This window comes from Babylonia areolata, chromosome 1 (assembly GCF_041734735.1).
Source record: "Babylonia areolata isolate BAREFJ2019XMU chromosome 1, ASM4173473v1, whole genome shotgun sequence".
NCBI classification, from domain to species: domain Eukaryota; kingdom Metazoa; phylum Mollusca; class Gastropoda; order Neogastropoda; family Buccinidae; genus Babylonia; species Babylonia areolata.
The window spans coordinates 37,771,825-37,798,308 of NC_134876.1; the positions used below are offsets into that span (position 1 = coordinate 37,771,825).

A 26,484-nucleotide genomic window follows, 5' to 3' on the forward strand; every position below is an offset into this window, starting at 1 on the left:
CCCATCACCCTGTTTGAACAGAGATCCAGCATCAACTTCTCAAACAATTGGCGTTGGAAAGCACTTTCTGCACTTGGTCTTCCCTGCCTGACCCTTTCAGTCTCGACACACAACCTCTGCTGTGGTTACAGATGGGCATTCTTTCTCAAGCACTGTCTTTCCAATGAGACACTTCCAGGGGTTTCTAGCCTAGACAGGCTATCCCTTCATGGAGCCCCAGTCTTCAGCCAAGGGCCTGTCAGAGGATGACTTTGTTGTCACTTTGGAAGCAAGCACCATGTCTTTCAGGCACACGGATGCCCCACAAGACCCCGTCACACTGTCCAGCTTCCTTACATTTCAGCGGAACCTGCTTGGTGGACACCTTCATCCCTCAAGCACACAACAGCTGTTTCCTGATTTACCCATGCTGATTGGTGTCTTTCTAGAACCATTATAGATATGATTGTCAGTTACATACAACAATGACCATCAGAACAGCAGAGGAGGTAACTGCTGTCCTGACAATCCCGGCTGGAATTCGATTAGAGTGGAGAGTGTTTTGCCCAAGTTGCAACCTCACTCTCTCGATCAAGAGGGCCTTAGGACTGTTGGCATTGGGATGGATCCCAAAGGCTAGTTAGCCCCCAAGGCTGCAGCACTAAGTCCCAGTGCAATTTGCCTACTAGTGTGAGAGACATAGTCCTTCACGAAAGACTAAGCTGCAAAGATTTCCAGTTGCAATGAAGAAACCACTGATAATACAGCTCTCACTTTGCTGTTGGCCCTACTGTAAACGTATGTCAGATCATTGATGTAAATGGCCAGTACAACACATCTAAAACCACTTATCTCACTGCCCCGCCCAGCTCCATCCCAGACATCATGTGCACCACACAGGGTCAGAGGCCTGTCATGGATCTGGTCCCCTTTCTCACTTAAAGAACTTAAAAAAATTTTTCCCCATGGAGACCCTCTTCCATTAGGAACTCCCACAGAAAGAGACTCGATGGCCTGGAGGCACATGAAGTGCACTCCCACAGCCTGATACAACCCAGCCATTGACTGCCGACAACATTCTGCAGGTTGCTCCAACATGCCACACTCAGGCAGAAAAGCCACCAAGCCTTCTGTCTGCCTCTTTCGTGATGGTACCTGTTGGGGCAATTACACAGCCTTGTCCCAGATTCTGGGACGCCAGAGACACCAGGGACTTCAAGTCTCTTGTTGCCAATGTCCGCCATTCTATGCACAGGCAACATGCCAAAATATCTTATCAAAAAGCCCTGAACATCATCCAAGTTGTGGCACACACAGACTGGGTTGCTGAGAACTCTCTTCCACCTCTGCAGAGCCCTGGTCCGGTCCAAACTGGATTACGGATGTATAGTATACGGCTCGGCTAGACCATCATACCTGAAACTGCTGGACCCTATACACCACCAAGAGCTCCGTCTCAGCTTAGGTGCATTCCACACCACCCCTGGGCACAGCCTGTATGCAGAGGCGGGGGAAGTGCCTCTCTCCAACCGCAGATTGAAGCTGACCCTGAACTATTTCTTGAAACTGTTTTCTGAACCCCAAAACCTTGCTTACAATGTTGTATTCAACAACCCCTTCAACAAGAAATTTAAAGACAACCCCAACTGCATCCCTCCTCTTGGACTGCACATTTAGCCACACATAGAAAATGCCGATCTGGATATTGGTGGCATCTCAGACTTCTCCAAGTTCCCCGACAGCCCGCCGTGGACCTTTAAAATACCTGTGGTCCGATTCGATCTGACCTCGTACCGTAAAGACTCCACCAGTTCACTGGCCTACAGAACTTACTTTTCAGAACTCTGCCACAAATTTCCCACTTTCCAAAAAATCTTCACTGACGGTTCCAAGTCAGAAGACGGAGTCACTGCATCTGCGTTCTGTCCCGCCTTTCCTGACCAGCCCTCAACGGAACACATCCTATCTGACAGCTCAGTGTAACTGACTGCACTGGTTCTGATGGTAAAAATGGTTCTCTCTTCGAAACAAAAGAGATTCATGATCTTTTCCGACTCCTTGTCAGCCCTGGAGGCGATCGCCTGCAGGAATCTGACTCATCCCAAACTGCTGGAATTCTACGAAGCTTTTACTCTCGTAACAAAGAAAGGATACGAGGTTGTGTTGGCCTGGGTTCCTGGACATGTTGGCATTCATGGTAACGAAAGGGCAGACCAGCTGACCAAGAACGCTGTAAAGAAAGAATTGTCGAGATCCTTCGTACCATACGCAGACATGAAGCAGAAGGTGAACACTTATGTTAAGGATCCTTAGCAAGAGGAGTGGAACACCCAGACGGACAACAAGCTGTTCCAAATCCATCTAAACCTAAAAGAGACCCTCCCATCGGGGGTGAAGAACAGAAAGGAGGAGTCCTCCCATCGGGGGTGAAGAACAGAAAGGAGGAGTCTGTGCTGTGTAGACTGTGTGCGGGGCACACTTTTTTTTTACTCATTCTTACTTGTTGAAGGGGGAAGAGGCCCCTCAATGTATTCCCTGTGATGATCCTCTCACCGTGAAACGCGTGCTCCTTGACTGTTTGGGATCTGCATGACGTTAGACACAGACATTATATGGCAGTTTCTCTGAAGGCCTTGTTTCGTGATGTCCCATGGGTGCTGATGGAAAGAAGTGAACATTTTTAAAGTTTTTAAACTTTGAGTGGAAAGCTAAAAGTGGTGACTTGTTTTAAGTTTGTTTTTTTACCCTTGTAGTAAGTATTAAGGTAGTGATAGCCTTGAAATGGCCTTAGTGGTCGGCGAGGCTCTAAGCACCATAATTTCATTTCATTTCATTGAAAACAGAACACACACACACATGCACGCACGCACGCATGCACAACACACGCACGCACGCATGCGCACACGCGCGCGCGCGCACACAACACACGCACAAACCATGAAAAACAAGAGAGGCAAGGCCTTCAAGACTCACTTGTGATAAATTAAGTCCCCTAGCATTAATTACAGAGTAATTTCCCTTTTTTACTATCTGCACCAAAACGTTTGCAAAATAAATAAAAAATTCCATGCTTAGCAAAAGAAGTTCCTGTTTGAACAAAAAAATTATCATAATGACTCTTGTTGTTGTGTCAGAATAAGAGGTCAAAGTGCCAAGTTTAGAGAATACAAAAAATATAACAGTGAATGCAGTTTGCATATAATTAGGCTTTTTTTATTTTTTTGTGCCCATCCCAGAGGTGCAATATTGTTTTAAACAAGATGACTGGAAAGAACTGAATTTTTCCTATTTTTATGCCAAATTTGGTGTCAACTGACAAAAGTATTTGCAGAGAAAATGTCAGTGTTAAAGTTTACTATGGACACACACACACACACACACACACACACACACACACACACACACACAGACAACCGAACACCGGGTTAAAACATAGACTCACTTTGTTTACACAAGTGAGTCAAAAAGTCAAAATGTGTGTATAGCTTGTGTGGAATAGGAAAATGGCTTCTGTCTCTTTTCTGACAACCAGACACACAAAAAGAATACTACAATTGGAAGAATTTTTAAAATTTTCGTATTCACATTTTTACATATTGTAAAATATATACACAAAATGACAGAAACTCGCAAGATTGATGCAACATTAATCAAGAGTTATTTCTGACCCATATACTAGGAAACCAGCCTTATGATCGTAAAACAATGAAATTCTGATCATTGTGGGCTGCTTTAGATAGAATTGTGTGCTATGACTTGTGTGTGTGCGTGCGCATGTGCTTGTGTGTATTGGGGGGGGGGGGGGGGGGGCGGGATGGATGAATAGTTTTTAATGACGTTTGGTATCTTGTGTTCAATTTTTCCTTTTTGGTATTTACATATGTGTTCTTCTTGTAAATGCCTAGGGCTTATTTTCAAGATTAGGCGTAAATGCTCAAAATAATAATGATAATAATAATTGCTCTGTTTCCAAAACACAACATTGGGTTTGACAAAAACCTGTTTCTGATGAAGAGCAAAACATGATTTAGATCATTATAGGTATGTACTGGGACTCCCCCCACCTCCCACCATTCTTGTTTAAGATAATGTTGTGTGACTGGTTGTTTTGCATAGTAATTCATTCCTGACTTCATTCGGGAATAGCTTTATTTATTGTGTTGTATTCAAATAGACCATTGGCAGGGTTTATGATATATTTGTTTTGATGTTCTTCGACATTGAGCAATCAAGAGTCACTAAAATTGGTCAGTTTTTTAAATCTTTCATTTCCTATATTTTTCCATACTGGGAAAAAGGGGAGTTGTTTTTTGTACTGTATTAATCTTTTCAGTGCCCTTTTCAGTGCCCCATTATGTATATATAAATGTCATTGAAAATGCTTCGCTATTTGCTCCAGGACATATATATGTTCAACATCATCATCATTTCAGGATTTTTCACAGTTCTATTTTAATGTGTACCAGTAGCCATCTGTCACCAGCTTGATATGTCTGTTTTCATTATCCACGAGGAGCAGCAGCTAATCACTCACCGTTTGGTAATTACTGGATGATATTGTCAGTACCCCTTTCAGAAAAATTTTAGAATGGCTGATGTCAAAGCACAATCTGGCTCTGGTGGCTTGAAACAGCAGTTGTGTTGCAAAAATCCAATGTGGTTTTGTCACCAAAGATGTCGCAAAAGCTTTACAAGTCATTAAAGATGGTGAAGTAAGTGCCTGTGGTGACAAATTCTTGTCAGATGGTCTGCTTGACAAGAATGAAAGTTAGAGTGATATTTGCTAATTGCAGAGAGGGTTTAGGGTGGTGGTAGAAGAGCTAGATGTTGCAATGAAAGGAGAGGAGGCGAAGAATAGTTCTGTGGTGAGCCAGAGTTGAGCTCTTAAGACAAACTGTCCATTTTGTCAGGGCAGGTAGGGAGGGAGAGATTGATGAAGGGGGTGGATCTTGTGGTTGCATAAATCACTGTACCATCGTGGTTTTCATAAACCAGTCTGGACTTGATCAAAGAAAGGGAGCAATATCCTGCAGACAGAAAACCTGAACAGTACTCACCCCCACCCACTGCCTTGTGTGTTGACTGGATCACTGTTAACCTGTTTGATGTTGTATGAATGAATTAATTTTCTGTGAGGAAAGTGGAATAAGCAAGGACATGCTTTTTTTTTTTTTATCCGGCCCCCAGGGGGAAAAAAAAAAAAATCAAGGAGCAAACAAACCAGCAAGCAAAAAACAAACAAACAAACAAAAAACAAAAAACAACAACAAAGAAACAAACAAGTTAGTATGAGCTGAGTGGGCGTGGCACAGGCAGGCATGTGAAGACTCTGTGTGTGTGTGTGTGTGTGTGTGTGTGTGTGTGTGATTTCTATTTCTCTGGAAAAAAAAACAACTAAAAGAAACAGTTTGCTGACAAAATTTCTACATTTCTACAGCATTTGCCAAGAAACTGTGAGTGAATGATAGGCTGAAAATGAGTAGAGTACCAGAACTTTGGATTGTAAATCATGACTGTTTGCACGTATGGTAGGGTGACACATTTGATTTTTAGTTTTCAACCATTTTCTGGGTTCATTTCAGCTGCATTTGTCAACAGTTTAAAAGATATATTCAGAAAGTATATGAAATTTGTTTATCTCGTATTTGTGGTTCAGTCACTTCTAACAAGTGTGTCAAATAAGATTCTAACTGTCACAAATTGATGGTCTGTTATTTTTCCCTTCAGAAAAGTATGGGTTATGTATACTTTCATTCTTGCAATGGTTTGCATGCTAGAAGTTTTTGTTAATTATTAGTAATATTACCCACCACAACCAAAACCTGCCTTGAATAGGAAGCACAAGCCAAGATAATGCCTGGCACTGAAGGGGTTAACCTATTCCGTAAGAGTTGGTTGTCAGAGTCATTAATGTTTTCCATTGTGTCAAGTATTTTATTTACCAAGTATGTGCAGAGAACTTTTTTATTTTTGATATTAAATATTTGCGAAAGTTTTTGATGGGTTTTAATGGTTTACAGTTTATTTTGTATGTATTTAAGTCTATTTTATGTATACTTTTGTTCTAAATTCTGTCTGCTTGTTTTGATCTCTTTTCAAAAGGGTGCTTTGGATAATTATCAATTAATCTTAATGTTTTTATTCTTTGAGTTCAGTGGAGGAACAAAAACTGCCAATGGTCACATCCTCAGATGGCTGTAATGGTGTCAGCTTCAAATTTTCTGTTTGCTGTAATTCTATAAATAAAGCAGTTTTGCCTCAAAACTCAAAAGGCATTTGAATTGGTTAGTGTGCCAGATATGTTTGTGCACAGTGGTCTGCTATAGACAGTCAGACACAGTGAATGCTGCAGACATACCAGTGCAGGTTGTGTATAAAAACCAGGGTATTTTTGTTTCTGTTTAGATCATAGACGAGTGCATTTTGTGTGTCCACGGAGGACTGTCTCCTGATATCAAAACCATAGACCAGATCAGGACCATCGAGAGGAACCAGGAAATCCCACACAAAGGAGCTTTCTGTGGTGCGTCTTTTTCATTCTGGTATTGTTTTAAAATTATGTTTCCTTTCTTCACAAACACATAAAGCATCACATACAATACACACCCATACATTCTTCTCTTTTCTTCTTGGTAGTCCATTGGTTTTGATGATGACGGCTTGCACAGCTCATCTGTTGTGGACTCACAGGTGGCTGTGGAGTCCAGTTCTTGAACGGCATGGTCATTCACAGTGGGGGCAGGGAACTGTCCTGGTTCAGCTGGCACAGTTGCTACTTCTTTACTCCTCTCACAGGCTTCTGTGATGCTTGCACAGCATCCCGCTTCAAAGCTGTCATGTGCCTGCTTTGAGAGAGCAGGCCTGCCAAGCCACACACACACACACACACACACACACACACACACACACAGTTCAATCCCTTATGCATGTGTTTGTGCAGCTTCATCACACTCACACACACTGGCTCCCATGACATACATACACATGTGTACGCACATGCATGTGTGCTGCCTGTTCTGCTACTGTGGTTATGAAAGTCTGCAGGCTTTGCAAAATGGGATGGGAAAAGCTGTTTGAGGCCATTGATTGAAGGTAACTTCTAGCATGTTGTTCAGTATACTGTATTTTAGAAGGCCAGTAGGGACCTTGCTCCATTTTGATGAAATCTGCACAATATTGTCAGTGTTGGTTTGAAGATGATGCCAGTGTTTGATTAAGTTATTGCTTTTCCATAAAAATGTTCTGAAATAAGACATCAGAGAAATAATAAACAGCTTTCACTTGAAATCAACAAAGAAGATGACAGTTGACAAATAAATTAGAATGTGAAGAGAACTGAAGAAAAACAGAGTGTTTTTTGTTTTGTTTTGTTTTTTGTTTGTTTGTTTTTCTCATCCCCACCCCTCTTCTCCTCTGATAGGTACTGATTTTAAAGACATATGCAAAGAAGGCTATTTCCAAAGATTTTAATTTTCATATTGTTTAACACAGTGACAGCAACATTTGACACTTTCTTAAGTCCATCTATCCAATCAGACATAATTTCTGAGTGAGTGACCATGACTGACAGTGAAGGTGTGGTATTTTCATGTAATTTGAGAAGAGCAGGAGGAGAGACAGAGGAGTGGTGTAAGACAGTTGGTTGAAGGCCAGGGGGGAATGGCAGGGAGAGGGTGGCGGCAAAAAAATTGGGGAGTGGTGTTAGGGGGTGTCCCAACCTGAGTTAATTGTCTTTTCACAGTGATCAACTGCCAGGAATGGCAACAGCCAATCATCCACAATTTTCATGAAATCCATCTTTTTTGTCACTGATCAGTTGACCGATTTATTTGTAGAGGAGATAATCCAGATGCACAGCAACACATTGTCGGATCAGTATCCACTTGATAACTCATGTTGTCGGATCAGTATCAACTTGATAGCTCACTCTCTGAGGACGTGATTGACTTTTTAAATTGACCGAACCCACATATGTCATTGCTGGGACAGTTAATTACTTACATGAGGTTTGCACATGAGTGAGAAATGGATGTCCACAGCTTAGCTCTCATCAAAATTTCAATGTTTTACAAAAACTATGGATGTATGTTCAGAACTGTGTTATTCATTTTATAAAACAGAGTGTTGAGACGAAATCGATTCACGTGTCTTGTCTCATAAGAGTTGAGAAGATTTTTGAAAGCATCCAGGTATGAGGGTGATTGACCTCCTGAAGTTTCTTCGGTATCCGATTCAGAGATGTGTTAAATTTTAGTTAATCTTTTGCACCTTGTTTTCCTTCTCTTAGTGCAGCCCACTTGATAAACATAACCAAACAGATTATTGATCAGTAACATTTTCTTATCATTTGTTGTACATACATTGCAGCTGAACACCATAAATGAAACTTGTGACTGAGTGCGTTTGGTAATAAAATTTCATGCTCAAATCTCCACAAAAGCAGAGGTTGGTTTTTAGGACCCAAATGAAAAGAAAAGGGATCTTTTGCTTTCCCATTGCTCATATCTCTGTACCAGTGCTTACACTGTGACCAACTGTGTGAAGATGAAAACACAGAGGGGCCCTCAATGGAATGTGGTCACACCAGAGTTGTGCAAAAATGAGAGATGAAGTGTTTGAGCTTTTGAACAGCCCACATTTGCAGTGGGCATGTCAACATTATATTAGCAGGATAGTGACCCAAAAATACAGTGAACGCAAAATTAGACCTAATGCTATCAATGAAGGATACAATCAACCCATACCTACAGGTCTTAGAAGATGAATTACTGGATAAGAACCTGGAGGAATAAATGGAAGAAGTGGTGCATAGAATGGTGGCAGAAGCACTGGAAGAGACTCAGGGAAGGGAAAAGAGAAAAAAGAACATCATAATCACAAACTTAAAAGAAAGTGGAAAGGACAGTTCAGAAGAGAGAATGAAAGAGGACCTGAAACTAGTGAAGGACACACTAAAAACAGTCAATGAACTGGCAGATAATGAAGTTATAAATATTGCCAGACTTGGCAAGCTGGGAGGTCATAGACCATGACTCATCGAAGTCCAACTGAAAAATGAAGGAAGAAGGAAGGAAACCTTGAAAAATGTCCCCAAGGTAAATAGAAAAAAGGACAGAGAAGGAGAAGAAAATATTTATAAACCCAGACCAGACCCCAGAAGAAAGAGAAGTGAACAAAACAAAACAAACAAAAAAACCAAACAAACAAAAACCCGGAGATCTGAGTTGAATGAGAGAAAGGCAAAAGGGTGAGGAGGACCTCGTCATCAGAAATGGGAGAATAAAAAGTCAGCAGGGACTACCTCTCCCAAAAACTAGCACTGACTGAATGACAGCAGGTTTGTGAATAGTGTATAAAGTTATGCCTCCAGTAATGTAGAAAATGTAGAGCATAATTATAATTAATCTCCCATAGAGTATTGTTAGTTTATTCAAATGTATGATATGATGTGATACGGATACTTATAGATCGCCTGTCCTTGGTTGGAGACCAAGCTCTAAGCACTTTACCAACTCGAGGTCATTTGCACAACAGGCTGGCTACCTGGGTAGTGCCAACTGACAGCTGCTATTTGTCACTCATCATTTGTTTCCTTTGTCATTCATTCAGATTTAAGGCACGCACACATACACACTGACATGTAATATTTAAAAAAATTTTATGTGTATGACCCTTTTGTTTATTTACCCTGCCATGTAGGTAGCCATACTCCAAGATCGGAAAAATCCCTGCCCTTTACCCACCAGGCACCTTTAATGAGATTCAAACAGGGACCCTCAGATTGAAAGGCCAATGCTTTAATCACTCGGCAATTTTTCTTAATAAGAAAAAATGAATTGCTATGTAAAATTGGAGAGTTAAAACCAGACATTTTGGCATTCACAGAAATATCCAAAACAGTATCAAAAGAAGAAATCAATCTAGCTGAATATCAAATTTCAGGATATGATTTATTTATTAACTTAAATCCTCTGAGAGGAGTATTGTTATATATATAAACTGGATCTTAAGGCGGAGGAGTGCATTGAATTAAACCACTCAGACTTTGATGAGAGTGTCTGGTGTTATTTTGGAGGAAGCAGAAACTTTTTCAGTTATTCAAATCAGAGTACACACACACACACACACACACACACACACACACACACACATCCGCATGCACATAAACACACACACACACACACACACACACACACACACAGGCTTGCACTGAAGACATTTCAGGCATGCACACACATGCATTTATACACAGGTGCGCACGCGCACACACACACACACACACACACACACACACACACACTGGAGCTTTTGAGGATGAAGGAATGTGTATTATGCACGCACGCATGTGCACACATGCATAACACACATTGCTTCAGGTATTTCTTTGCTCAAAAGCTCCAGCTTTGCAAGAAGTGTTGCTTATGGACAGTTGGAAGTAACACTTGCATATTTTTCTTTACAATAAGATACAGAATTGTATCATAGTTTGTTTTCATAACAAAAATAATGTGATATCTCTCTTGCGTTGAATAAAGCTGTAATTGACTTTTGTTTTACTCTGATGCATTATACTTTGTTTTCTCCATTATTAGATCTTTTACTATGTTGGATACTGCAGTCACCACCATACTCCGTTTTTGGAGGGTCCATCCTGTGAGAATGTTCAGTATAGGTGCCAGATCTTGTTCTTTAAAATTATGTTTTAGTGTTTATAGGTAAAAATCACTCCTTTTTTTGTCTGCTTCTTGATTTTCCCAGAATTCACCATTATTCTTTCCCAAATAAGTCTCTAGAAAATAAAAAAAATAGTATAGTAATCATGTTCAGGCTTGATGCTCAGTTTTGTTGAGCTTGTGTTATATTTTCAGGCCTTGGTCTGGGCAGAAAAAAAAATTTTCAGGCTTCGGTTTGGGCAAAAAAAAACAATTTCAGGCTTCAGCCTGGGCAGAAATAAAATTTCAGGCTTGAGTTGGTCTCTCTGCTTGCTCCCCTATATTATAAGTATGAACTTGAAAAAGGGCAACTATGAGGCAGTGAGAGAAGAAATAGCATTAACAGATTGGTCAACTTTGAAATTTCAGGATATAGATAAAGCCTTGGAGTATATTTAATCAGTGATCTACAAATTTTTGGAGAAACATATACCACTAATGCAGAGCAAAGTTAAAGAAAGGGACAGGCCAGTCTGACTGGGTAAGTAAGCACTGAAAGCTATATTATAAAGAACAAGAGAGGCAAGGCATTCAGGACTCTTTTGACATGCACTGTATCTAGTAAAGGGGAATCTGGGGAGAAAAAAAAAAGATTAAAATATTTTTTAAATGGGTCCTGTATTAGATATTGATAAGCTCTGAAAAAAAACAACAACAACATGCTAGCGGGATCGAATCAAGGATATTCTTTTTCAGGAACTAGTAGTCGTATCCCCAACGTTACACCGCATATGATGTCACACGACCAAATTTGATATTTAAAGCTATACATCTTTTTTTAGCGTGATAAATATATTATCATATTTGAAGTAATAACACCACTTAAATCAAGTTTTCTTGACATACTCAATTATTTAGCAAATTCTTTTAATTCAGCAGTAAAGGAGACATTGACATCACCTCAGGCATATTGCAGCATGTATAGATCTGCACAAATCAGTCTACAACAGGCTGACTGAGACTGAAAGAAATGATCGATTCAATTTTTCTTTCATGTTCATTCCAGTTTATTCAGTATCTATGTATTGACACCATTTAAATTATGTTGTTGTTGTTTTTTAATATTTCTTGATTATTAAAGAAATTCATTTAATTCGGTGGTAAAGGAGACGTTGATCGTCTCAGGCACACCGCAACATATATAGATCTTTACAAACCAGTCACAAAAGGCTGACTGAAAGTGAAAGAACGTTTGATCCAATTTTTCTTTTATGTTCATTCCAGTTAATTCAGTATCCACTTAAGAATATTCATATCCAGTAAACACTTTGATAGTGGAGTTAGTGTCACTGTATGTGTTCTGTCGAGAATTTGTATTTTTCTTGTAATTGCAAACAAGCAAAACAAGTGTCTTCCCAAACATAGCCTATGTTCTGGCAACTGAGAAGTGGCATTATGGAATTTTTGGAACAGGATTGAGTGTCAGTGAAATGAACCGTTATTGATCCGGAAATACGGGCTTAATTCGGAAGACTTTCAAGCAGTTACTGGTATGACTGTGAAGATTTTCTTCAGACTATGTTTAATCCAAATTTGATATTGTCAGACGAGGTATTTCCAGAGAAATTGTTAAAGATTTTGTCAAAGTTTACCATGGACACACACACACACACACACACACACACACACAGAGAGACAACTGAACAATAGGTCATAACATAGAAGTACAACTCATTTAAAAGATTCTTAACTCACTCCAGACGAAAGGCCCCGATCGGGTCCTTACTGTTTACAGCTGTTTCAGAGAAAAGGCCCCATTTGGGGCCTTAGACAGTTTTTAATTTTTGGAGTGGCACCTGATTTCCATAATGACATTATACGCTAAGAATATCTTAACTGACCTTTCCACTAGCCATTGCGACCAATAAATGTAATTTGTGTTGCGAACAGGAGTTATTTTCACAGTGACTGGTTCATGTGAACAGTGTGTGTCAACAATGGCATCTGACCCAGTTTCATCCAGTTTAGCTCGTGCTGATGGTAAAGCCGAAGTTCCTGCTGGCTGTGGCAAACTTGTCGACGCTGAGTTGCATGTCAGCTTCAGATACAGCGTTGAAGGCACAATCATCAGCAAACAAAAAATCTCTGATGATGTCTGTCATGACCTTCGTTTTTGCTTGAAGCCTTCTGATGTTAAACAGCTTGCCATCTGTTCGGCACTTTAGGCCCATTCCAACATTGCCATCTCTGAAGGCATCAGTAAGCATTACAGAGAACATGAGGCTGAACAGTGTTGGCGCCAGGACGCAGCCTTGCTTGACACCATTTGTGACAGGAAAAGGAGCAGATGTTTCACTCTTGTCCTGGACTCGAGCCTGCATACCTTCATGGAATTGGTTGACCAAGGAAATAAATTTCCGAGGGCATCCGTACTTGGCCATGATTTTCCACAGTCCCTCTCTACTCACGGTGTCAAAGGCCTTAGTGAGGTCGACATAGGTGGAGAACAAATCAGCATTTTGTTCCTGACATTTCTCTTGCAGCTGCCTTGCAGCAAACACCATGTTGGTGGTTCCGTGCTCTTTCCAGAATCCACATTGGCTCTCAGGCAAATGACCTTGGTCAAGGTGTGCTGTGAGGCGGTTTAGTAGGATCCTGGCAAGTATCTTGCCTGCGATGGAGAGCAAGGAAATGCCCCGATGGTTATCACAGGCTTGCCGGTTCCCCTTTCGCTTGTACAAGTGAATGATAGATGCATCTTTGAAATCCTGGGGGATCTTCACTTCTTTCCACATGAGTGAGTACAGCTGATGGAGCTTCTCAGTCAGCACAGTGCCTCCATCCTTGTAGACCTCTGCAGGTATGGAGTCTGAGCCAGGTGCTTTGCCACTGGATAGCAGACGGATTGCTTTCTGGGTCTCAAGAAGTGTTGGCGGATCGTCCAGTGCTTCGTTGATGGGGACTTGTGGGAGACGGTCTATGGCTTCATCAGTTTTGGAGGAAGGGCGATTTAAGACACTGTTGAAGTGCTCAGCCCAGCGTTCGAGAATTTTCTCTTTCTCAGTGATCAAGGTATTCCCATCTGCACTGAGGAGGGGGGATGATCCTGAGGATGTGGGGCCGTAGACTTCTTTTAAGGCATCATAGAACCTCTTCATATCATGCCTGTCAGCATATCCCTGGATCTCATCTGCTTTGTCACTCAGCCACTTATCCTGCATCTGACTAACTTTTGCTGAACAGTCCTGCAATGGCATTGTACGCATCCTTTTTTGATGTGGACTTTGGGTTGCTCAGGTAGGCTTGATGCAGACGGCGTTTCTCATCCAGAAGCTGCTTGATTTCATCACAGTTTTCATCAAACCAGTCTTTGTGCTTTCTGGTCATGGGTCCCAGGGTCTCTGAAGCTGTACTATAGATCAGCTCGCGCAGGGTCCTCCAGTCAGACTCCATATTCTGGTTGTCCAGAGAGGCGGATTCCAGACAATCTTCCAGCAGCTCCACAAAGGTCTGTTTGATGGTGATGTTTTTCAGCTTAGCGATGTTGAGCCGTTTTGGAGCCTTCTGGCCTTGGGGGCATCTCTTGGGTTGGATTCGAATATTCAGCTTTGAGACTACAAGGCAATGGTCTGTCCAACACTCGGCGCCGCACATGGTCTTTGTCACACGTACATCTTGCCTATCCCTTTTCCTGACGATGACGTAATCGATGAGATGCCAATGCTTTGAGCGAGGGTGCATCCAAGACGTCCTGTTACGGGTAGGGAGGCAGAAAACTGTGTTGGTTATCAGCAGTTCGTGCTCTGCACAGGTCTGAAGCAAAAGCAATCGATTTGGGTTGCAGTGGCCCACACCGTGTTTTCCAATCACTCCATCCCAGGAGATGTAGTCAGAGCCAACTCTTGCATTGAAGTCCCCAAGAATGATGAGCTTGTCTGCTTTCAGGATAGCAGCAATGACAGAGTGAAGGTCCTCGTAGAACTTCGCCTTCACTTCATCCGGGTTGGTCATGGTTGGCACTGACAATGGTGAGGTGCTTCTGGCCAGATGCCAGTGGGAGTTTCATGGTCATAAGCCCATCGTTGACTCCCTTTGGGATTCCAGCTAGCTTGCTGACAAGTGCTGTTTTTACTGCAAAACCAACGCCAGCCTCATGTCGCTCTTCACTTCTTCGTCCACTCCAGAAGAAGGTGTAACCAGATCCCCGTTCATTGAACTCGCCTTCACCTGCAAGCCTAGTCTTACTCAAGGCTGCGATGTCGATGTTGTATCTGGCGAGTTCGGATGCAACTAGTGCCGTTCTCCTTTGGGGTCTGTCCGCATCATCTCTGTCCAGGTGAGTCCTTATGTTCCAAGCACCAATGGTGAGAGGAACGATCCTTGTTTTTTTCTTTTCTTTCTCTTTGTTTCGACCGCTGATGTAGGGTCCCTGCCAGCCGCGGTATGCTGGCCAGGGTGATATGGACCAGGCAATGTTTAGGGCACCTTTTCTAGCCCCTTCCTCATGCCAGGGAGGTGAGCAGTGCATTCCTAAAGAGGGCTGCTCAGACGGCTGCCGAGCTCCATCGCTGCTCCTGTCGATGAAGAACAACCCTATGGCCTGAACCGCCTGCGTGCAGGTCTGCAGCTGCGACTGCCAGTGTACCCACACCTGTCGTTTCGTCGCTCACCTGTTGCCACAGGGACTTGGGGGTGATGAAAGGATGAAGGATGAAAGGTCATTAAGGATGACTGATGACTTGCGTGGTGAGTTTGTTTAAGGTGAAGAGGAGTTGCGCAACGTTGACCTCACTCTCTCGTCCGGGTTCACCAATTTCCAGTGGCAAGACTAAGTCGAGACGACTGGAGGATGAGCACGGATGCAGTGGATGACCAAGATATCCTTTCGGTGTCTCATCTTGCTCTCTGCACTCCACAGTGCGTTGCTGTAACCGCCTCCCTCTCCGTTGAACCGATAGGTTTCTTCCGCAGATTCTGCCGGATCCAGACTTCGCATGCATGGGTAGACACACCCCGGGGGCCAACTGCGTGTGGCATGCACACAGCACGGTGGAGCTAGATGGCCGTCGGTGGCTGTCCTGAGCCGACGCCCTTTTATGGATCTTGTTTTTAATTCCATAAGGGTGTCTAGCCACCCGCCTCACCAGTCCCTCAAGGGAGCAGTTGGAGTGCCGGTTTAGTCGCCAGCAACCCGACCCTGAACAGGTTGTACTGGATTACAGGTTACCAGTAGCAGATCTAATTACCTGACCTGACCACTGGCATCTTTTATAACTGGCATCTTTTATGACTAATATCAGAAAACTGTTTGGTGTCACTTGACATGCTGCTTTTTGCAGGCAATTTCAATACCATGATGGGAGAGAACATTGGAGGAAAAGAAATAGGTAGGAAGGAGAACATGTGATTTTTGTAGGGAAAATATTTTGATCACAGGTGGACCCTATTCCAGCTCAAGCATGTCCACAAGATGACATTGACAGTACTGGATGACAGGACCAACAGCCATCTAGATTGATCACATTATCATAATTTTTTTTGACAGCTGGATCCAGTAAGTAAGTCAAAAAAGATAGAAAGAGAAGTACAAGTTCCTTTCTATAATTGGTGGTGTATGATCCACAGGAGATGAGTTGAAAAGCTTTCGGGTCACAAAACCTTTATCAACTGATGGTTGCAGGTAAGGAAGTGGGTGGAGAATGAAGGGGTTAAGATTGACTCTCTGGAAAAAAAAGGCAGGTGAGAGGGACTCAGGAAAAACAACAACAAAAACAGTTCTAAGGAGAGGAAAGTGGTAGGATGGGTTGTTGGGGAAAAAAATGGGAGAGTTTTTAGGGGGGTGGGGAGGAGAGGGGTTTGTTGATGGTGCTGTCTTCATTTTCTAGTGTTGAGCCCAGCAGGGGTCGTTTCCAAGTGGGCGCTCAGTCTGGACTCCATAATTTCTATGTAGATTCCAGTGGAGTTATTACACTAGACAGCTGCTACTTTGGTGTGAAAGTAATTGTGGTACTGGCTGTTGAAGTGCTGCCCAATTGGGTTGTCATAGTTTGAGTTGCATGGACCTGAGATGCTCTGAAGCATTCATCCAGTGTTCTGTATGTCTCCCCACTTACAGTTTCCTGCACAGTGTGCAGGTCAACATGTAGATGGGGTCTGAAGACTGGCAGTTAAAAAATGTTTTCACTTCAAACCTCCAAGTCGGGCCAATAAACTGGGTCTCTGGGTGGATGAAGTTGCAGGTTTTGCACTTTGTTTTTTGATAGGGGGTATTGCTTGGGCAGCATCTTCCCCAGACCTCCCTTCATCATCTACAAGAGGAATACCAGTCTCAGGGATGAACTTGCTGTATCCACCATCCACATTTCTGACACTGGTCTACCCCAGGCAGTACCCCATGTCAGAAACCTAAGTGAATCACACAGTAATGTTTCCTTACTCTTATTGTAAGATTGAAACATTATTTGGTAACACAAAAATAAGTTTGATGCAACTTGTGCAGATCTGGTGTGGTCAGACCCAGAAGATGTTGACACATGGGCTATGAGTCCTCGTGGAGCTGGATGGCTGTTCGGTGCCAAGGTCACAGCAGAGGTTAGTTTTACTGTAATCACTACAGGATTTGTTGTGTTAAGATGAATTTAGATCACTACTTTTTTTTTAGAGTGTTGTTTGAAGTTCACTTTTTTGTTTGACGGCAAACCTCTTCCTCTGACTCGAGCAACATAAATGTGCAGATGATGTATCATGACTGGCGCATGCTGGCTGTCATGGTTGGTGCATAGTATGTATTTTGAGTTTGTATAAACAATTCAAACTCTGAACTAGATTATGGGGTCTTTAAAATGCGCAATACTTTTGTGCATTCATTTACACAAAATTGATTTTTGCACATGCAGGTCTGCAGACTTTGACTTGTGGGATCAGATGAACACATGGGTGCAAATGCATCTGGATATTCCACAAATCCAGTTTTTAAAAATTTGTGTATGTTCATTTCTGTTTTTTGCAGTTTCAGTATGGTATAATAACACAATCTGAGCTCAATGAAAAAAGAAAAATGGTTTGTCATGAGTTTCATCTTCTCAGTGATGGATCTCCATTCTGTACTTGGTTGATGTTTCATCCCAGTGGTTCACCAGTTTTGCCAGTTCTTTATCAATGCCTGCTAGCACATCAATATCATCAGCAAATCAGAGATTTATTATGGTTTGTTTGTTTGTTTTGTATTCTTTATTGTATTTCTAAAGTCTGCCTCTAATTTGTCTGTTTTCGCTTGCTTTCAATATCAAGCTGTCTTCCCTCCACTCTGGTTATTTTCTCTGCAAAAGTGTTTCTCAGAGTGCTTAAGAGTGCACTGGAGTCTCCATTTGCCTGATGGTTATAAAACTCCCTGCAATATTCTGTCTATCTAGATGTTCACTCACATAATTTTAATGTTCTGCTTGTGATTGAGATCAACAGATCTCCCTTATTTCTCACACAAAAACCAAGAGAGTATAGAATGTCCACCAGGAACTTGAAATTAAAAACAATGGTGCATTTGTACTGCCAATCTAATCTGCAACAGGTATATAACAACATGCGGACAAGCTTCATGCGTAACTGCTTGGCCTGTTGATGGTACTTTCAAGTAGGTGCCATTTCGACTGAAAATAGCCTCCAGAAAAATTTTCAGGTACAAAGCTCAGGTTTGCTGAAAGTGATGCTGTGTCATCCATCCACCCCCAAACTCCACTTCCACACTCAAATAACAACAAACACACAGGGTGTTTGCTCTTATTTAATTCCTGTGTTGCTGATGATAAAAATGATCATCATAACTGCCAATGCACCACCAACACCCAAAAAGAGGCTGTATCAGTGTATGTGCGCTTGACCAAAAATGATATTTGATGCATTCAGTACCGATGATTCTTAGTTATTACATGTTTCACTCCTTCATGTAAATAATACATCATTTTCCCTACTTTCGAATGTTCATGATGTGATTCTATGAATTTCTCTCCAGAAAGAATCTGGCAATACCATTTATATTCTTTTAATTATTTTTCATAGATTGTCTGCACTGGTATCTATTTCTGTTCCTGAAAGGTAAAGTTACAAATGTGTGCTGGAGTTCATGCCTTTTACTGAATGAACACACAAGAGTGATTTGTAATTCACTATTTTGTTGTTGTTGTTGTTATTTAGATCTGGTTGCGAAAGATATTGTCATATCAAAATGTGCTTGTTGTGAGGCGAACCTGTTTCAATTTGATAAAAACAAAATATTTCGCTCCTATATCTAATTAACATATGATATTTCAACTTGAAATTATTATGCAGTTCATGTTATTATTCAAAATAATATCAGCCAAAAAAAAAAAAAGAAAAAAGATGAAGCTCAAGAAGATAATGATAAAGCAACAATGAGAAGAAAGAAACATGATCAATCAAATCCATATTTTGATTTGTTTCAGATGCCATACTTGGTTGATAGCTGTTGGAACGTTTTTGCTTGTCCACCTCAATACAAAAAAGGGCTGCACTATTATTGATGTGTTATTATCAAGTTTTACAGAAAACTAGTGCAAATTAATGTTATAGAATCTGCACATAGCAAGTATTTTGATGAAGACTGTTCTAAATTAACCTCTTAAGTGCTCCAAGATGAAATTTCCCTTCCGATACACATAAAGGTGCCCAAGTATGGCAATCTCTGTGTCCTTTTTGAAATTTTCCATTACAAAATGATTAAATCAATGTGAAATTGCCTAATTGGATAGTGTGTTCATGAACAGTTAAGAAAAGTATAGGTTATATGCATTTTTGCATGTTAACATTTTTTTTAGCTGATATCATGACCAAAATTCCTTAGCAAATAGTTGTCCCTGATCATGAAATAGGTTTGGCACTGAAAGGGTTAAAAAGCGTGATGGCTAGAAAAGTTTGTCTGCTGCAGTGAACTTGTGCTCTCAAGAGAGTAAAAAAAACAAACAAACAAAAACAAGAAAGGCAAGGCCTTCAAAACTCACTTGTGATACACTTTTTAAAAAATCCAAGTTTTTATGTATTGGGTGTAATGCATTTACTGTTATATTTATATTCTGATATTCGACCCAACAAAGGATCTGTCATTATTATCATTTTTTGTTCAAACAGGAACTTCTTTTGCTAAGCATGGAAGTTTTATTTATTGCAAACGTTTTGGTGTTGGTAGCAGAACAAGGGAAATTACTCTGCTGGGGAACTTAGTTTGCTTCAAACTGATCTTAAACATTACATTTTGAAATTATACTCAATACATAAAAAGCTTGGATTTTTTTTTAAAAGTGCATCACAAGTGAGTCTTGAAGGCCTTGCCTCTCTTGTTTCAAAATGTAATGTTTAAGATGAGAAAGATCAGTTTAAAGCAAATTAACTCCACTAGCATTACAGAATAATTTCCCCTTTTTACTATCTGCACAAAACGTTTGCAAAATAAATAAAAATTCCATGCTTAGCAAAAGAAGTTCCTGTTTGAACAAAAAATGATAATAATGACTGCTCTAGCTGTTGGGTCAGAATATCAGATCAAAGTGTCAAATTTAGAGAATACAAAAAATATAAATATAACAGTAAATGCAGTTTGCATATAATTAGGCTTCATTCTTTATTTTTTTGTGCCAATCCCAGAAGCGCAATATTGTTTTAAACAAGATGACTGGAAAGAACTGGATTTTTCCTATTTTTATGCCAAATTTGGTGTCAACTGACAAAGTAGTTGCAGAGAAAATGTCAATGTTAAAGTTTACCATGGACACACAGACACACACACACACACACACACACACAGACAACCGAACACCGGGTTAAAACATAGACTCACTTTGTTTACACAAGTGAGTCAAAAAGCAATGATGACTGCTCTTTGTCAGACTTGCAAATTGATAGCAGCAGCACAATTTAAAAAAAAAACAACAGATTTTGCAAATGTGCCAAAAGCATCAGTATTATAACTTGGTATTGACCACTGTTTATTCTGTCATATCCATATACATTTTTGTTGTTGTTAAATCCTGATATTTCTTCAGTGTATATGAAGACATCTGCTTTATTATGATATGGTAGACAGGGTGACAGGTCAGTGGTCAAGGACAATATTTGTAAAATAGAAAAAAAGCATAACAGAAGCCGTATCTTACATCCAGTTGTTTTTTTTATTTTTTTTATTTTATCAAACTTGGTATTGTGACTTGTCATGATCCCTAAAGAAATTCAAAATCACAGGTTAAAAGGTCAGGTCACAACATGGAATATTATACTGATAGGGGAATATTTTCTGTTTTAAACAGAGATTTTTAATAACAAAATCTTGTGAAAAGACAAGGTGACAGGTTAAAGTACAAGACCACAAAATAGCAAATTGTGGGGGTAGGGAGGAAGGGGTGGGGGGCAGAGAAACATGATAAAACGAGTTGTTCATCCAATTTTCAATCAGTAGGGTAAGTGGTTGGTTTTGATCAGAACATAATGTGTTATGAATTAAGAGGTCAAAGGTCAAGTTTATATCGGTGGTTCGTCTTTATAACACATTAAGAGGTCAAAGGTCAAGTTCATATTGGTGGTTTGTCTTTTTGCTATTTGATCTGCTTTGAGTTGTGTGTGTGTGTATGTGTGTGCGTTTGTGTTTGTGTGATGATTCCTTTGTTTGATTAAGTGTGTATCACACATGAGTCTTAAAGGCCTTGGCTCTCTTGTTACTGTTTCAGTTTGTAGCTACCAATAACCTGAAGCTGATCTGCCGTGCTCATCAGCTGGTTCATGAAGGTAAGCACTTTTTTTTTTTTAAATGACTTGTAGGAAATTTGCTGTTAGAAGTGCAACTTTTATAGAAAACTATGCATACATAGGACATAAATCTCTGGATCACGGGGTACACTTTTCTTACTCATTCTTGTTAAAAGGGGAGGAGGCCCCATGTATTCCTTGCGATTAGCCTCCCACTATGAAACATGCTCATTGACTACTTGGATCTGCATGACATTGGACACAGACATTATTTGTATTTGTATTTATTTTTAACACAACAGATTTCTCCGTGTGAAATTCAGGCTGCTCTCCCCAGGAAGAGTGTGTTGCTACACTACAGTGCCACCCATTTTTTTTGTATTTTTTCCTGCATGCATTTTATTTGTTTTTCCTATCGAAGTGGATTTTTCAACAGAATTTTGCCAGGAACAACCCTTTTGTTGCCATGGGTTCTTTTATGTGCGCTAAGTATATGCTGCACACGGGACTTCGGTTTATTGTCTCATTCGAATGACTAGCATCCAGACCACCACTCCAGGTCTAGTGGAGGGGGAGAAAATATCGGTGGCTGAGCCGTGATTCAAGCCAGCATGCTAAGATTCTCTCGCTTCCTAGGCGGACGCATTACCTCTAGGTCATCACTCCACTTCTCCACTTACGCGGCAGATTCTCTTAAGACCTTGTTTTGTGGTGTCCCTGCATGGACGATAATGGCCTTCTTGAAAGAAATAAACATTTTTAATCACATTTGAATGTTTTGAACACTGGAAGGTTTGTTGTTGTTTTTTTAACTTTTTGAGTGTAGAGATTGACGCAATGATTAGTTTATACTGTACGTTTTTACCCTTGACTTGAAGTAGATGCTAATGTGGTGATAGCCTTGAGATAGCCTTAGTGGTCAGCAAGGCTTCAAGCACCATAATTTGATTTGATTTATGGACAGTTTTCAGCCCTGGTGTACTTTTCAGTCTTTGCTTCAGTTTGGTGAGTGTCAAAGTTTGCTTGAAAAAAGAAAGGGGAATCTACTGGGAAGGCATAAAAAGAAGACAAGAGTGAAGGAAGAAAAAAGACAGAAATAAAGAGAGCAGTAGAAAAGAGGAAATTTCTAGCACATAATTTCCATAAGGTGGGGATGCTGTTTACACTGAAAGACACCCAGCATCCCATAGGAGATATATTCATCACTTGTCCACAATTCACATGGGGATCAGCAGTCTCATTTGACCAAAATAATGGACTCAGACCTGTTATAAATCCTTTCTCTGGTCACAAATTAAAACTTTGTAATGAATTTTTGATTTACCTCAAGATCAAGTTGAAATGTACATGGTACAGGTCATACTTGCACTCAAGCACACAAACCAGAAATTTCTTCTAGACTTGGTGGCACACACATCTTATTTGTATTTTGTGGTTTTCTCTTTTTTTTCTTTTTTTTTTTTGCTGTCAGAACAGATTTCTCAGTGTGAAATTCGGGCTGCTCCCCCCATGGAAAGTGCATCGCTACACTGAGAGTGCCACCCATTTTTTTGTATTTTTTTCCTGCGTGCAGTTTTTTTAATTTGTTTTTCATATTGAGGTGGATTTTTCTACAGATTTTTGCCAGGGACAACCCTTTTGTTGCTGTGGGTTCTTTTACCTATGCTATGCTAAGTGCATGCTGCACATGGGAACTCGGTTTATCGTCTCATCCGAATGACTAGCATCCAGACCACCACTCAAGGTCTGGTGGAGTGGGAGAAAATATTGGCGACTGAGCCATGATTCAAACCAGTGTGTTCAGATTCTCTCGCTTCCTAGGTGGACGCATTACCTCTAGGCCATCACTCCACAGCACTCGTCACTGGTCACAGCACTCATCTGTGTGACAGCTAGTACGTTTATACCTAATTCCCACATGGCTTTGTCTGAAGGCAATAGGCAAGTAATTATTTGTCTTTTGAATATTGTTTTAATTGACCTTTAAACATTATTTTTCTTTCACATCGGTTTTAAAGATTTGACAGGTACACTGTATTCAGCCCTGAAAACACCTTGTGGTTGGCAGGGTTGTGAGCAACTTTTTTTTTTTCTTTTCTTCTTCATCTTGTTCTCATTTTTGTTTGTTTAGTTGTTGTTTTTTTGTTGTGTTTTGGTTTTCTTTGTTGCTGGATTTTATTAAAAATCTTTACAGACTATGGACAATATATATGTATGTATATGTATATAATAATTAGATAAATCTGTACACAAAAAATTAACTAGATAAGTAAGTAAATGTATAAAGGACAAATTACAAATATTTATGTTTTACAGTGTAAACAGAAAGAAGTACAAGATATTGCATGACATTTCTGAGCAGTGGTACTACCTTATCCACTTTGCATTTGAATATAAAGATCTTTGCAAGTGGGCTATCAGCAACATGACTTGATTGAACTTGATTTGGTTCCCCACTCACATCTGAGTATTTTTGGAAAACTGCACAATGAACTCTGGTTTATGTGGCTGTTCACCAGTGTCTGTGCATGCATAGGTGTTAGAGGAGTTACACTGGTATGAAATTTCTAACGCATTGTACTATTATTTTTTGTCAGAACATATTTCTCTGTGTGAAATTTGGGCTCTTTCCCTTGTGAGAGAGCATATCACTACAGTGCAGTGACACCATTTTTTTTCCTTGTTGCCTGTGGTTCTTTTATGTGTACTAGGTGCGCGTTGCTTATGGGACCTCAGTTTATCATCTCATCTAAGTGACTGGCATCCACACCACCACTCAAGGTGTAGTGGAGGGAGAGAAAACACTGGCAAGTGTGGAAATCGAACCAGTGCTATCAGATTCTCTTGCTTCCTAGGCGGATGGGTTCCCACAAGGCAAACACTCCACATAAAGTTATTGATCTCTGTTATATTTTTCAAGGTAAAATGAATGTTTTATTGAAAAGACACTTAAAAAAAAACAACAACAAAAAACACCACCTATTAATACATGCTGGAGTATACATGATAAAACCTTAAGCTCAAAGATATATGATGAAATCTAAAACTCTCTGCTTTCAGGTTACAAGTACATGTTTGATGAAAAGTTGGTAACAGTTTGGTCAGCACCAAATTACTGTTACCGCTGTGGCAACATTGCTGCTGTCTTGTCCTTCACGGATGCTGAACACCATGAGGCCAAACTGTTCAAGGCAGTTCCAGACAGTGAACGAGTGATCCCCCCACGTACCCAGACACCTTACTTTCTTTGAGATTGAAACAATGTGACAGAGATTTCTTGTGTGGAACTGAAAGAGGGATTTGGGCCAAAGAAACTATTGGCAGTTGAACTTTTTGTCTTCAGAAGGGAAATTGTATAGGTTCATATGATGCTGCAAAGAATATCAGACTTTAAAGTGTCATAGACTTTTGTTATCTAAAATAAAGCCTATTGATGAAACCAGTGACATCATTATTATAACAAGTAGATACCAAGCTAAATGAATGTTTTTTTGTGTGTTTTTTTCCTTCTTTTATTGGCTTACGTTTGTGTTTACACACAGTGTATCAATGTAATAACCCAGTCTGGTGTGGGTGTGTATGTGTGTGTGTCAAGATTTATTTCATGATGGTAAATTGAATAAGCAACCATTGCTTTTTTACATCAAGCCTTCAATGAAAAAAAAAAAGATAAATAAAATAATAAAACTTAAAAAGGAAAAAAAAGGAACAAATATAGGAGAGAGAGAGAGAGAGAGACAAGCAGATGAAGAGCAACAATAACAACAAAAAGCATATATATATATACAATATATATATACAAGAATATTGTGATAAAGAAATACACAATTGCATCTCCATTTCACACACACACACACACCACTGAACACAAATTCTCGGACACAATTACACCATGCCCATCCCACCCAAATGTTCCCCTATATAGTGCAAAATCGTTGCCAACACAAGCATATACAAAACATATCGCAATTAATAATAGGAATATTAAACTAACAGATCAAAATTTGTATTACTGTTAATTATTTTCAATGAATGATTCTTCAGATTTTTCTTAAACACGTTTTTATTCACGATACTTCTCAGAGTGAGTGGGAGATTATTCTATAAATTTCCACCAGAATACAGAAAGCTGGATTTGTAAAGGTTGTTTCTTGGTCTGGGTATGCAGAGCATGTGGTTGTGTCTGTGTTCATTAGTTTTAAAAGTGTCTGCAATCTTTTTTGAAGCATTTCTATACATAACATTATGCATGCAAACAGCTTTGTTGAAGTACAGGCTGTTGTGAAAAGATAATATATTGTTTATAGTCCATTGGGGTCAGGGAGTTCGGTTTTAACAATACTATTTTCAGTGCTCTTTTATACATATGTTGAATAAACTTCAAGTTTGAGAGGCCACAGCTGTCCCATAAAGTTGATGCATAATTGATTTTGGCAGAATATGTGCACAGAAGAAGAGCTTTCATGAATGGACATTAAGGATCTTTTTGATTTTTGCTAGTTGAAGTATTCTATTAGAGAGATGTTTACTTAAGTACTTTGTATGATCAGTCCAAGATAGATCTTTATCAATAACGACACCCAGAATTTTATGTGAATCTACCTCTCTTCAATTTTATTGATGCCTAGGAATAGTGGTTTGAAGTTATGTTTCATTTTTTGTCGTGCACATACATATATGCACTTCGTTTTCTGAGCATTCAAGGACATGTGATTCAAGTGTGTCCAGTCATTAAGTTTCAGAATATCATCTTGGAGTTCATTAGTTAGTTTACTGGCGTCTGAATTGCTGTGTCATCTGCAAACATTTCACATTTACATTTCATATAACAAGGTAAGTAATTAACAAAAGTGGATAATAAAATTGGCCATAAGATGGATCCCTGTGGTGCTCCGTGTGTGTGTGTGTGTGTGTGTGTGTGTGTTAAATTACAACAAATTCATTTTCTCTGGAAATACTTTTAAACATTAGATTTTAAAATATAACTCAAGGGATAGAAATGCTATTAGTTGTTTAACACTCAGTGTGGAGGCCTTAATGTACATTTGCTCCAGTGGTCACTTTGTTGGTAAACAGCATTGCAGCTATTCCCTTAAAAATGAAT

The 26,484-nt window shown here is 40.0% G+C and overlaps 1 protein-coding gene across 1 annotated transcript in view; it reads left to right on the forward strand.

The window, feature by feature from the left end:
* The window catches only part of LOC143282660 (serine/threonine-protein phosphatase 6 catalytic subunit), a 114,289-nt gene extending 88,030 nt beyond the window's left edge, over positions 1 to 26,259 (forward strand). The window contains exons 7-10 of the mRNA XM_076588323.1: positions 6,385 to 6,502; positions 17,131 to 17,222; positions 21,362 to 21,419; positions 24,441 to 26,259. Of these exons, the coding sequence (XP_076444438.1) occupies positions 6,385 to 6,502; positions 17,131 to 17,222; positions 21,362 to 21,419; positions 24,441 to 24,631 (459 nt within the window). The 3' untranslated portion in view covers positions 24,632 to 26,259. The remainder of the gene's footprint in view (positions 1 to 6,384; positions 6,503 to 17,130; positions 17,223 to 21,361; positions 21,420 to 24,440) is intronic.
* Positions 26,260 to 26,484: the final 225 nt, after the last annotated feature.